The 13,258-nt window shown below is 50.0% G+C and overlaps 1 protein-coding gene across 1 annotated transcript in view; it reads left to right on the plus strand.

Moving 5' to 3' along the window:
* The window catches only part of TSHZ3 (teashirt zinc finger homeobox 3), a 68,604-nt gene extending 58,883 nt beyond the window's left edge, over positions 1-9,721 (plus strand). The window contains 1 exon segment of the mRNA XM_039231893.1: positions 5,405-9,721. Within this exon segment, the coding sequence (XP_039087824.1) occupies positions 5,405-8,610 (3,206 nt within the window). The 3' untranslated portion in view covers positions 8,611-9,721.
* Positions 9,722-13,258: the final 3,537 nt, after the last annotated feature.

The raw sequence follows: 13,258 nt of genomic DNA on the forward strand, positions 1-13,258 counted from the left end.
TAGGGAAGTTTGTAGGGAACTCTTGTAATTTTGAGAGATTTTGTCTCATGTGAACATGTGTTTCTACCCAAGAGTCCCCTTCATTCTGCATGAACGAAGTTCTTTAGTTCATTCACCTGTCCAAAAATATGCCCTTGGCCTTGAGTTCTGTAGCAATGGATTGTCGCATCACTGTTTGAAGTGCTTTCTTTTCTGTTGAGGGGTGAGACAGTGGGGGTTTCCATGGGGAGGCAGTTGCAGCAGATCTGGGAGGGCTCACCTCTTGGAGAGAAACTTTTTCCACTGAGCCATTTGGGGAAAAATGAAACTCAGCGCCATGGTCCGCTCCTCACTCACTCATTAGCCTCCACTCCCACCTGTGTCTTTGCATCTTTGCAGCTGTTGATTTGGTTTGGATGAGAGCCCTCCAACTCGAGAGGTTCAGCTGCCTCCTATACTGGAGCCTGCAGCAAGGGCTTCAATTTCATTTGCCCAAGAGAGAAGAGCAATGGTGGTAGCACATTCTTAGAGAGGGCTACTTGCATGCGGGCACGGCCTGAGCAGCTCCAGGGCAAGGACACACCGTCTGCGGTGCTTCCTTCTCTCTTCCTCACGCGTGGGGGCCATCATCTCGTCCATCTCAGAGGCCCTTTCCCGTGAAGTAACCCTACTCAGAGAGAACTGATCCAGGAAGGGCTTTAGATCAGACCCCAGCCAGTCTGCTTTGCTCCGGGACTGGCTGGAGTCTGGATCCGTGTAGATGTTTTGAGGCAACTAGTAGGAGGTTTAAAGAAGTCATCTATGGTGTTAGTTTATTCATTCACTCATTCATTCATTCAGCCCATGGATATATATTGAGTGGCTACTCTGTGCCAGACAGTAGGATTGAAGCAGATACTGGTAGGTGAGGGGCACTGGCCACGTGAAGCTGACAGTCCCTTAGAACATCCTGGAATGTCTGGCTATAAGCAGGTGATCCCAGTGCTGTGTCTGGTAACAAGGAAGGGGAGGGTGCTAAGGAGACAAAAGTTGGGGCCGGAGCAGCCCCACCTGTGCTGGGGAGGGGGTGCACTGGCAAACCTTCCTCTTGGTTGCCATCTACCTTGGGGTGTCCAGCAGAGCAGACAGCAGTGGAAAGTGAAGGTTGGGGACCTTGGCGCATACTAGAAGGAGAGGATGGGCTGGAGAGGAATCAGGGCCAATACCAAGGTGGACTTCAGGGTTGCTTTGGGGAATTTGAGCTCTCTTCTAAGCTGGATGAGAAGGCCCTGAGGGTGTAGCAGGGTTGGGATCGGGGATTAACCTGACTAGCTTGCCAATCACTAAGGATGTGGGGATGGGGTGGTTTCTTCATGGAGAATAGATGTGAGGCACTGGAGCAGGGGCTTACTGAGGAGAGGGGGGTGCTAGTGGCTGTGCAGGCTGGTGTTCGAGGGGACAGAAGGACGGACAGAGCCTGTTACAAAGGCTTCGTAGCAAGCTTCTTGCTGCTGGATGTGACCTCCAAGTACTCTCTTCCCAAAGGAGACAGTGAGCACCTATTGCTCACCTACTGTATGCAAAACCATGATAATGTTAGGACACCTGACTTTTGATTTCAGCCCAGATCATGATCCTGGGGTCATGGGATCGAGCCCTGTGTCAGGCTTTGTGCTGAGCATGGAACCTACTTAAGATTGTCTCTCTCGCTCTCTCTCTCTCTCTCTCACTCTCTCTCTCTCTCAATCAATCAGTCAATCTCCTTCTCTTTCCCTTGCCCCTCCCACACTCGGTCTTGGGTTCAAGCGCTGTCTGCCTCTTTCTCTCTCTCTCTCAAATTAAATAAATCCATACATACATAATAAATAAATAAGTAAAACTGTGACAATGTAGAACGGGGTCCTTGCCTTGGAGAATTCAGACAAGAGCATACAGAAAGTTAAATAGCAGCAAAGAATTCAAGTAGTGTTCACAGTGGCCAAGCTTCCTGAGGCTCCGTCTGCGTGATTAACTGTCAGGTCCAGGTAGGGGATGGTGCCTGCCCTGGGCTCCCAGGGAGGAGAAGCTCCTGAAGGCCAGCATGGTGGGGATGGGGATGAGCTTCTCACCCAGCCCACCCAGCCCCAACCCCCTGGTTGACTTCCCACTATCCCCTTGACAGTGACTAGAGACACCTAGTGTCTCTCCTCTCCTTGCCTGACCTGGACATTAACTGTCCCGCCGTCTGGGAACACTTGCTTCTATCCAGCCAGGGATTTTACTCCTTAGCCCCAAGAAGAAAGGACTAAGAGATGCCTTGGTTAGTGCTCAAGAGGAGCCCGTGCTTGGAGGAGTGAGCACGTTTCCAACTCAGTTTACCTTTTTCTCAGAAAAGTTGTAAATAGAGAAGTAGACACAGGATGACCCAACTGATCCTATGCCCTGCCTCATACAGGGAATGGGGAAATTGAGGCCTTGGGAAAGAACGTGCCCTGCCACCTCATGCACCACCTCACCTGGCATGTGTGGGCCCAAAGTAAATGTACCGTTCTTTCTCCTCTAATTCTCCCCAACCTCACAATGTTTCCGAGTTTAGTGACAATTTACTTTAGCGTGGAGAGAAGACCCGGTGGGGAGAAGTCTAGGCTCAGCCTAAGGTGATACTCCTCACCGCTGACTCTGTAAAGAAAATGGCGGTCTTCGTAGGTGGTGAGGTCCCTGTCACAGCGGTGTGCGAGTGCGCGTATCAAGAGCCTCAGAAACCACCATAAGGTCAAGAGTGGTGTGCGGGGTGATGCCAGGTCTCCCTAGGACCCAGTGCCTGTCAGCACCAGAGCTATTTAATTTTCCTCAGAACAGAATTCTGTTCCCACCAGGGAGGTTGGCCTTACTTTTCTTTCAATAATTGTTTTCTCCTCAGTCACCAGACCGGTGGCGTTCTAAGATGGCAGTGTGATTCACAAAGCATGTTGGAGTGCGGCGGCGGCGGGGGGCCCGCTGGGCGCAGGAGCTGGTCAGACGGTACAGGGCCTGTGCGGTGCTCCAGGTGGCCCATGGGCGGTGGCTTCCACAGGGGCTCCCATTTTCTGGGGGTGGACTGGCAGAGTCACTAGGTTTCTCTTCGCTAGGAGTCTTTGTGCCTCAGTGGGCTCCCGTGTCTGCCACAGGCCCCTGCTTCTCCCTGCTGCCCAGCGTCCTCCCATAGCTGCCCCAGGTAGGGCCATTTCTAGATTGCTGCCTCTTGCAGACTTAATTCCGCGAGAGCCATCATGACAGCAAAGGGCACAGAGTGTGGGCTCATGTTGCCAACTGTGGCTCAAAGGACCCCCTTCAGGAGAGAAGGGGCTCTGGGGTCTATCTCTGTTTCCATAAGGCCAGGCTTTCCCTCACATGTCAGGTATGGGGACATAGGCCGTGCGGTTTCCTCCTGCCTCCCCACGTGTTCAAAATGAAGCCCCTTTGATGGAAACACTATGCGTCTGGGCCATCTCTGCAGACACTGGGCTGCATCTAGTTAAATCTCTGTCACTCTCTGCTCCAGTTCTTCTCTGAGAGGAATGCGGGCCCGCCGGGGTGCTCTGGCCTGTGGATGCCATGTGGCCCCTTGCGAGAGCCACTGGCTGACCTGGTGTGCCCAGGTCTAAGAGGATTCTCAAGATGCAGGACTTTCAGCTCTGACATCAGGGTAGTTCCGGGGAAACTGACTCCTGGTCGCCCTCCATCCCTGGCTGCCTTACATACCCCGGCCCATACGAATGTGTGTCCTGGAAAGGCTATTCCCATCCTGGTTCCAGTGCCCTCAGTTAGGATGTCACCGTCGGTCCTTGACTCTCAAAGGGAGACTTAGGAATGGAAGAAAAATCACACTTTACCAGGATGGAAGAGCAAGTGGGGAGGGGAGATCTATGCATCTTCAGGGGAATCTTACATGCGAGGGTCATGTCACTGTTTTTTATCCCCCCCCGACCAGTGTCAAATCGATAGGAGGCAAATCTTTAAAATTCTGCAAGTAAATTCCACAAACGAAGCTTCCTTTTCTTTTGTGAGAGTTTGTCTTCAGTTTTGTTTGGTTTGGGTCAAGCCGTACACTCAGCACTGTAGCATTCGGGCCACCTGTCACACTCACCCGGCGGTCTTCCGAAGCAAACACACTGAGAAGCTGATGGGAAGTAGTCACTTCTTTCCCTTTGTCTGGCTTAAAACTGTTACTCTCCAGAGGGCTGGCCATGCCTGATCATTCAGGAGACCAGCCCAGCTAGCCTCAGGGTTAAGTTAAACAACCTAAGTTGTAAAGAACAACCTAAGTCATGGAACGCAAGGAATAAAAAAAAAAAAAAAAAAAAAAAAGAAAAGAAAAGAAAACACTTTATTCCACGAACACAACTGCTCTCCTGGCTTTGTGTCCCTGGATGTGTCTGTTCTAGAACCCACCGCTGCTCAGCCCTGCCCTCCACCTGCTTGGGAAGTGCACACTGGATTTACATCCCCAGTTACATTGCTTCCAGAAAGACAAGATCCCTGTCGAATGCCCGTGAAGCTTATGCTGAGTAAATATTGACAAAGTAGTCTAAAGAGCAAACACTTTGACATTTGTAAGGTCCACTGGAAGGTCTTGTATATATTTATACAGCAGGAATGAGCACCGCATACCAATTTCCCTGAACTTCTTCTGACATAATTCTGCATGGATAGTGTGTGTGCAGGTGGCTGAGAAAACGGCTGAATATTCACATGGCGGACAGGGCCAGGGCTGGGTCATGGTCTTTACCTCCCATCGGGAACAAACAGGCTCCTATCGCTTGGTAGGAAAACTTACTGCAAGCTTTTATGAGACCTAGTTTTCCAGAAGGAATGAAGGGAAAAAAAATCAGCCACGAAACCTTGCTTTTCATTTATTGCAATTGACGTACTTTCTTTTTACTTCGTAAAAATTTTATTGATGTTTTCGTACTTTGTATTTATTAAAGATTGAGCCTCAAAAATGTAATGAGTAAAAAATGCTTGCTTAATTTAAATTGTGAATCTGTCTGTTAAGAAATGCATTAGGGGTAGGAGAAGCATAAGACATATTAATTGACAGACAGGAACTGCTGTCTCTGAAGTTGATACAAGTAATTTATTACTTTAGAAATGAATGCCACCTCCAGAATGTGCTTCATTAATTTCAAATTTAGTTTTAATTTCAAGCTGTTGCCCCTTGAGAAGAATAAGGTGGCAAATTATGTTTGAAGAGCAGATTTTTTTTTTTTTTTTTTGCTCCAAAGAAACACCACATTTTAACTATTTAATTTTACAAATACACGTGCCTGTCTACTTTGCTGCGTTTTTCCTGAGAGTCGAGAACCTTTTCTAGGTAAGGTCAACATGTAACTAATGCTTCTTTTTTTCTTTCTTTCTTCTCTCCTTCTTCCCCGTCTCTCTCCTTTCTTTCCTGTCCGTCCCGCCTTCCCACCTGTGACCACGGCAGCCTATGTTTCCGATGAGTTAAAGGCTGCCGCCCTGGTAGAGGAAGATATAGACCCCGAGGAGAGCACGGCAGATGGGGAGCCCTCGGCCAAGTACATGTGCCCGGAGAAGGAGCTCGGCAAGAGCTGCCCCAGTTACCAGAACTCCCCGGCGGCTGAGTTTTCTAGCCACGAAATGGACAGCGAGTCCCACATCAGTGAGACCAGTGACCGGATGGCCGACTTTGAGAGCGGCTCCATCAAGAACGAAGAGGAGACCAAGGAGGTGGCGGTCCCCCTGGAAGACACGACCGTGTCGGACAGCCTGGAGCAGATGAAGGCCGTGTACAACAACTTCCTCTCCAACTCCTACTGGTCCAACCTGCACCTCAACCTGCACCAGCCGTCGTCGGAGAAGAACAATGGCAGCAGCAGCAGCAGCAGCAGCAGCAGCAGCAGCTGCGGCAGCGGCAGCTTCGACTGGCACCAGAGTGCCATGGCCAAGACCCTGCAGCAGGTGTCGCAGAGCCGCGTGCTGCCCGAGCCCAGCCTCTTCAGCACCGTGCAGCTGTACCGGCAGAGCAGCAAGCTCTACGGCTCCATCTTCACGGGCGCCAGCAAGTTCCGCTGCAAGGACTGCAGCGCCGCCTAAGACACGCTGGTGGAGCTGACTGTGCACATGAACGAGACGGGGCACTACCGTGACGACAACCACGAGACCGACAACAACAACCCCAAGCGCTGGTCCAAGCCCCGCAAACGCTCCTTGCTGGAGATGGAGGGGAAGGAGGACGCCCAGAAGGTGTTGAAGTGCATGTACTGCGGCCACTCTTTCGAGTCTCTCCAGGACTTGAGCGTCCACATGATCAAAACGAAACACTACCAAAAAGTGCCTCTGAAGGAGCCCGTCACTCCCGTCACAGCCAAAATCATCCCTGCCGCCCGGAAGAAGGCTTCACTGGAACTGGAGCTCCCCAGCTCCCCGGATTCCACGGGCGGGACCCCCAAGGCTGTGATGTCGGACACCAACGATGTGCTTCAGAAGAACTCCAACCCCTACATCACGCCAAATAACCGGTACGGCCACCAGAATGGGGCCAGCTACGCGTGGCACTTTGAAGCCCGGAAGTCCCAGATCCTAAAGTGCATGGAGTGCGGCAGCTCCCACGATACCCTGCAGGAGCTCACCGCCCACATGATGGTCACCGGCCACTTCATCAAGGTCACGAACTCAGCCATGAAGAAGGGGAAGCCCATCATGGAGACGCCCGTCACGCCCACCATCACAACCCTGCTGGACGAGAAGGTGCAGTCCGTGCCCCTGGCTGCCACCACCTTCACGTCTCCCGCCAACACCCCCGCCAGTGTCTCCCCGAAACTGAATGTGGAGGTCAAGAAGGAGGTCGACAAGGACAAGGTGGTCCCCGACGAGAAGCCCAAGGAAAAGGAGAAGCCCTGTGAAGAAGAGGAGAAATACGACATCTCTTCCAAGTACCACTATTTGACTGAGAACGACTTAGAGGAGAGTCCCAAGGGGGGACTGGATATCCTGAAGTCCCTGGAGAACACCGTGACGTCTGCCATCAACAAGGCACAGAATGGCACTCCCAGCTGGGGGGGCTACCCCAGCATCCACGCTGCCTACCAGCTCCCCAACATGATGAAGCTGTCCCTGGGCTCGTCGGGGAAGAGCACGGCCCTGAAACCCATGTTCGGCAACAGCGAGATTGTGTCTCCCACGAAAAACCAGACCCTGGTCTCTCCTCCCAGCAGCCAGACCTCGCCCATGCCCAAGACAAACTTTCACGCCATGGAGGAGCTGGTGAAGAAGGTCACTGAGAAAGTCGCCAAAGTGGAAGAGAAGATGAAGGAGCCAGAGGGCAAGCTATCTCCGCCAAAGCGAGCCACCCCGTCACCGTGCAGCAGCGAAATCAGTGAGCCCATCAAGATGGAGGCGTCCAGTGACGGGGGCTTCAAAAGCCAGGAAGACAGCCCCAGTCCCCAGCGGGACGGCTGCAAGGAGGGGAGCCCCCCGGCAGAGCCGGTGGAGAATGGCAAGGAGCTGGTGAAGCCCATGAGCAGTGGCCTGAGCAGCAGCACGGCCATCATCACCGACCACCCGCCCGAACAGCCTTTCGTTAACCCTCTGAGCGCCCTTCAGTCGGTCATGAACATCCACCTGGGCAAGGCCGCCAAGCCCTCCCTGCCTGCCCTTGACCCCATGAGCATGCTTTTCAAGATGAGCAATAGCCTGGCCGAGAAGGCGGCGGTGGCCACGCCTCCGCCCCTGCAGTCCAAGAAGGCGGACCACCTCGACCGCTATTTCTACCACGTCAACAACGACCAGCCCATAGACTTGACAAAAGGGAAGAGTGACAAGGGCTGCTCTTTGGGTTCAGTGCTTTTGTCACCCACGTCCACATCCCCGGCAACCTCCTCATCCACGGTGACAACGGCAAAGACATCTGCCGTCGTATCATTCATGTCAAATTCGCCGCTACGCGAGAATGCCTTGTCAGATATATCCGATATGCTGAAGAACTTGACAGAGAGCCACACGTCAAAGTCCTCCACTCCTTCCAGCATCTCCGAGAAGTCTGACATTGACGGGGCCACTCTGGAGGAGGCCGAGGAGGCAACGCCCGCGCAGAAGAGGAAGGGCCGCCAGTCAAACTGGAACCCCCAGCAACTGCTGATCCTCCAGGCCCAGTTTGCCGCCAGCCTCCGGCAGACCTCCGAGGGGAAGTACATCATGTCAGACCTGAGCCCCCAGGAGCGCATGCACATCTCGAGGTTCACCGGGCTCTCCATGACCACCATCAGCCACTGGCTGGCCAACGTGAAATACCAGCTTCGAAGGACAGGTGGAACAAAGTTCCTCAAAAACTTGGACACCGGCCACCCCGTGTTCTTTTGTAATGACTGTGCGTCGCAAATCAGGACTCCTTCCACGTACATCAGTCACTTGGAGTCACACCTGGGCTTCCGGCTCCGGGACTTGTCCAAACTGTCCACCGAACAGATTAACAATCAAATAGCACAAACCAAGTCGCCCTCAGAAAAATTGGTGACATCCTCCCCGGAGGAGGACCTGGGGACCTCCTACCAGTGCAAACTTTGCAATCGGACCTTTGCGAGCAAGCATGCCGTTAAACTTCACCTTAGCAAAACACACGGGAAATCCCCAGAAGACCACCTTCTGTACGTTTCTGAGTTAGAGAAGCAGTAGCATTTGCTTTTGATTAAAATGACTGTAATTTGCTTTGAGGGAAACTGTTGCAGGCACCTTAAGGCCCTTCTGTCTTGTTCTTGGCACATGTTCTTATTTTAACTGCAGAGAATCACTCTGGGCAGGACTGTTTTGTATAACTGTACAGTGTTTAATAGAGGTGCATAATCAGCTGTTGTTACTGGTAAAATATGAAGGTTAAGACGCAGTGGTAAGTGTTTGGAACTTTGTGTAAATGGGATTTAGTTGTGAGCATCCCCCGATGCTTCAAGCTGCATGCATTAACAGACAGTTTAATTAAGCATTTATAACGAAATCGGGCACACTTTTTCCACGCGGCTCGAGTGTGCTGGCATTTCTCACCCTTTCATCTTTAGCCCTCTGAGTACTTTGAAGCACTTTTGCATTAATTTGGTTAAAAAATAAAATAAAAGAATAATAATGTATGAAAGCTCTGTTTTTTAAACTCCTTACCAGCTTAGTTATAATTAATAATATGAACCTCCATTTATGCAGGTCTGCAGGGGTATATAACACGCCTTGAAATTTAAAAGAATATTATTTTCACATTGAAACATAGATGTATATATTGTATAGATTTCAGACTCTCTTATGAAAAATGTGATTGTGGTTAAAAATGACCTTTTTTCCTGCATTTATAGCAACAGTGTTTTATGTACCTGCTATGCTCTGGGCATAAACCGTGCCTATGTATAGTGTATATTTCTTTTTCTTTTTTTTTTAAGTCTATGGGTTTTGTTTGTTTTTTTTTTACATGCAAACATTGTAAATTATACAGAAGATACCACAGATAGCATTTATAAAGTATACAGAAACATTATCTGAAAGCAAAGTATGATTCTCTGTTTTGCTATACAGTACATCTATATTGATAGAGGTTCATGTTTAAATTATACATATTTATTAGCATCATGTTATCATTTGTTTTGAGCAGTCTGAATAAACGAGGCCAGGAAATACATCCGTGGCGGGCATCATAAATATTTTGCACATGATTTTTAAAGGTATTTATTAGAAGTCCAAGAACGCTCAAAATAAACTCAGTGCTCAAAGGGTTAAGTCTATTTGAAAAGGCAAAAAAAAAAAAAAAGAGCAAGAGCAACAAGGAGAACTTGTACTGTATTTCCTAAGCATTGATAAAGCCTTTAAAATGTTTGTACTGTAATACTTTGCTTAAAAGTCATGAGGCATTCTGTGATACAACCTCTTTCACTTCCTTAGAAGCCCTCTCGGTTGCTATTTCATATTGTAGGATGCCTTTTTATTTCGATGGGTAACTTTCTGTTTTGTTCTTCCTAATTATTCTCCCAAGATCCCACACTGCAGCTTTATCTTTAGGCTTATGAAAGGTAACCCGTGGTTACCGGCTCTCCAAGTGATTCTGTTCTTCTCCATTTTTGGCAGTTAATTTGCAGAAGTAACTGACAGCTGACACCATACGACAACCTATGTATAAAATATTGGCATGTAAACAGCACAGACACTGTAACACACTCTGTCCCCTGTTTTCCTGTTGACAATGAACCACCATTATGTGACTCTTCATATAACCCTTTTTTCTACGGCAGCATTAAAATTGTCTTTTTGCTATAATTTTGTGTTGCGTTCACAATTATGTCTGAAATGTGCTACGACTAACGAGCACATTAAAATTAAATTGTATGCGATCTGTTTATGACTGAGTTGGTTGCTGTGTCTGCCAGGTGCTGGCAGTCGGAAACTGCCCGTAAATCACGGGAGTTTTAGTGAACTTTGGCGTGTGGAGAGCAGGGAGCCCTCTCAGAGGCTGCGTGGACAGAATTTTCCCCGAGAATAAAATGTTAAAGAAAGGAAGACATTTCACATGAGGTCGGCTGCTCTCGGCGAAAGTGAGCTTCTAAAATATCAGTAGAGGAGCCCCAGGTCAATACCTGGGGATCCTCCTGGGGGCCGGGGGTTTGATCTCCCTTCTGGACAGTGAGGAGCCAGGGCCTGAGCCCTGCAGGAGGCAGGTTGGGGGAAGGAAGATCTTTGCAAGACTCGGTGTGGGGCGGTTCCTTCCTGTTGATTCAGAATTTTCAAGTAGCAGCAAACAGCTGAGCTGGGCAAGGTGGACTCCGGGGTCCGGGGCTCTCTCTGCTGTGCGGAAGCAGCCCCAGATAAGGAGGTGTGCAGGGTGGCGGTGGGGAGGGGTGGCGACTGAACCCCTCACGGGAAGAGTGGAGAGAGCATTTATATGATAATCACAAGCTTTTATTAGCCCTGGCAAATCATGCCAACAAAACGCTGGGTACATCATGTAAAATTGTAAAATACCTTTATTACTACATTCAAAGTAGTCTTGCAGTTATGCAGAATCGGAGCTCCTAACCTAGAATTATACAAATGAGAGATGTATTACATCCATGTAATACATAAAACACCTCAACTAAAAAAAAAAAAAAAAAAAAAAAAAAAAACCTCTTTTATTAAAAATTTAAATTAAACCCTTTCAGAGATGTTCGGCAACACGCCTACGTCTTCTTCCCGTTCATCCCCGCCCCTTTTGTCAAGATGAGTCCAAAATTTCTGTCTGCTCTACTTTCTGTCGGCAATCCATGTCTCTCCGGGTTTTTAGAGAGAACCTCACTAGAGTTTAAGACGGGTTTTTGGCAAATAGGGAGTGTCTTTCTGGCTGTGCTCTCGCCTGCTGATGCGGCCGCACAATTGGGCTGTGCCCGCGGGCGGGGCACAAAGGGCTTTCCCTTCTGGGTGGCGGGCCTGGCTCCCTCCCCACCTCCTCCTCGGCCCTAGTCCCTCCTTGAGTAGATGTGCGCCCCAGGGGGGCCTTTACCTGGGAGGTCTGGGGGACACAGTGCCTTTCTCTGGGGGCCCCGCTCCCCCCCGGAACCTGGCTCAGGGGACAGCACCCTCCCTCCCATGCCTTCAGCATCTTCACATCCTGGAGCCCAGATTTCCACTCTTGAATTTTTCACAGGTTAAATATAGCATCGGTTTATTAGAATCCAAAGTCCTGCGTCTAACAGATTAAACTGACAACACTTCCATCACCACCAGGGCCCATGTGGCTTGGAGGGAGATGGGGTTTGTGCATGCGAAGGTGCCCCCCCAGCCCCCTGCTTTACAGTTTGGGAGAAGAACCTGACGCTCCGCCCATCTCCTCACCCCACCCTGGGATTATCCTCAGGACTTTTCACTTTCGGTGTGGGAGTGAGAGTTTAGAGCCAAGGTAGGTACCAGGTGATATCACCCATTTGGCACCTAGGGCTCAGAGCCAGGAAAGGAGCACTCATAGGAGGGGAGCCCAGAACTGAATGTCACCTCAGAAGGAAATACAGTGAGCTGGGGAGTTCAGGGCTCTAAGCGTGAGCACAGATGTAATTTGGCAAAGTGACTGCCCCCCAAAACTGTGCATCCTGGGACGGGGTGGGGCCGGGGGCTGGCTAAGGCCAGTTGCAGTCTCCAATGCCCTTGAAAACGCAAGGCCCTTTGCTCCGAAGGTCGCCGAACCCCTATGGGTTGGAGAGCTGGCCGCTGCCCGGAAGAGCCTTCCATTCTGGCCCAGAATGCCTCTGATTTTCCGGAGCCAAAACGGCCAGATCTAGGGTGGCGTTCCCAATCTAACGTAGTCGTGCGCTGGGTCTCCGGCTGGCGCTGATAGAGAATGCCAGTGCGGGCCCGGCTGGGGCCTCCCGGTCAGGTCTCTACAGGGGCCGTGGGAGGAGGAGGGGCAGTGCCAAGGGAGGGCGGTTTTAATCACAGGTGTGTAGGTGACCCCGACCTCACCCCGCCCCAGCCCAGGCTTGTTGCAGCCCTACTGTATATCTTCCAGCCATCACATTTACACAGTATCTTAAAATAACATTTGTGATAAATGTGCAATTTAACTAATTTATGGTGCTATGATGTGCTCAGGGCTACATGCAAGATGAAAATCTTAAATGGAGCTTGAACAGCTCACTTCACAACAAGAAATCAATATGCCACATCTTAGCTATTCGCTGCAGTCAACATTTAGCAAAAAATATCAGTGATGTATCTTTAAGTTTTAGGCAGCAAGAATTCTATAATTAACCAAAATCGTACAGAGTTAGAGAGAGTTGGTTATGATGAGGACCCAGATCTCCCTGGCATCTCCGTTCTATTTTCATTCTGCAAAGGGAAAAAAATATATATATTGATAGCCAGCAAAGAGGCGCTTCTCCCCAGGGTGCTCTGTGCTCAGGTCGAAGCACGAGCTTCCCCCCCACCAACCCAGCAGAATTCAGGGCTGTGGGCTCGGCCACCTCAGAAGGGTTCCTTTTCTCAAGTTCAGAGGCTCCAGCTAGGTGGACTGCCCTGCCCCCATGCCCCGACCACCTGCTGTGCCACAGGCCAGGTGACCCAACAAACCCTGAAAAAGGAAAACGGCTCTATTGCCAGTGCTGGAGAGAGCTGAGATCCTTGAGAAGCAGAGCCCTGAAGCCAGGAGCTTGACCATGGAGAAGGACAGGAGCTGATGGGAAAGCATGGCTGCACTTTAACTTCTGAGGTTAAAGCTGTGGTCTCCACAGATTTCTAAGTCGTCTAATAGAAAGAAAAAAAAAATGAAATGATTTTACTTTTTCAAATTCATCCGTGAAGTTCTTTTGAAATTGGAAAATTGCGA

This window comes from Hyaena hyaena, unplaced genomic scaffold (assembly GCF_003009895.1).
Source record: "Hyaena hyaena isolate Hyena2069 unplaced genomic scaffold, ASM300989v1 scaffold_61, whole genome shotgun sequence".
Classification (NCBI taxonomy): domain Eukaryota; kingdom Metazoa; phylum Chordata; class Mammalia; order Carnivora; family Hyaenidae; genus Hyaena; species Hyaena hyaena.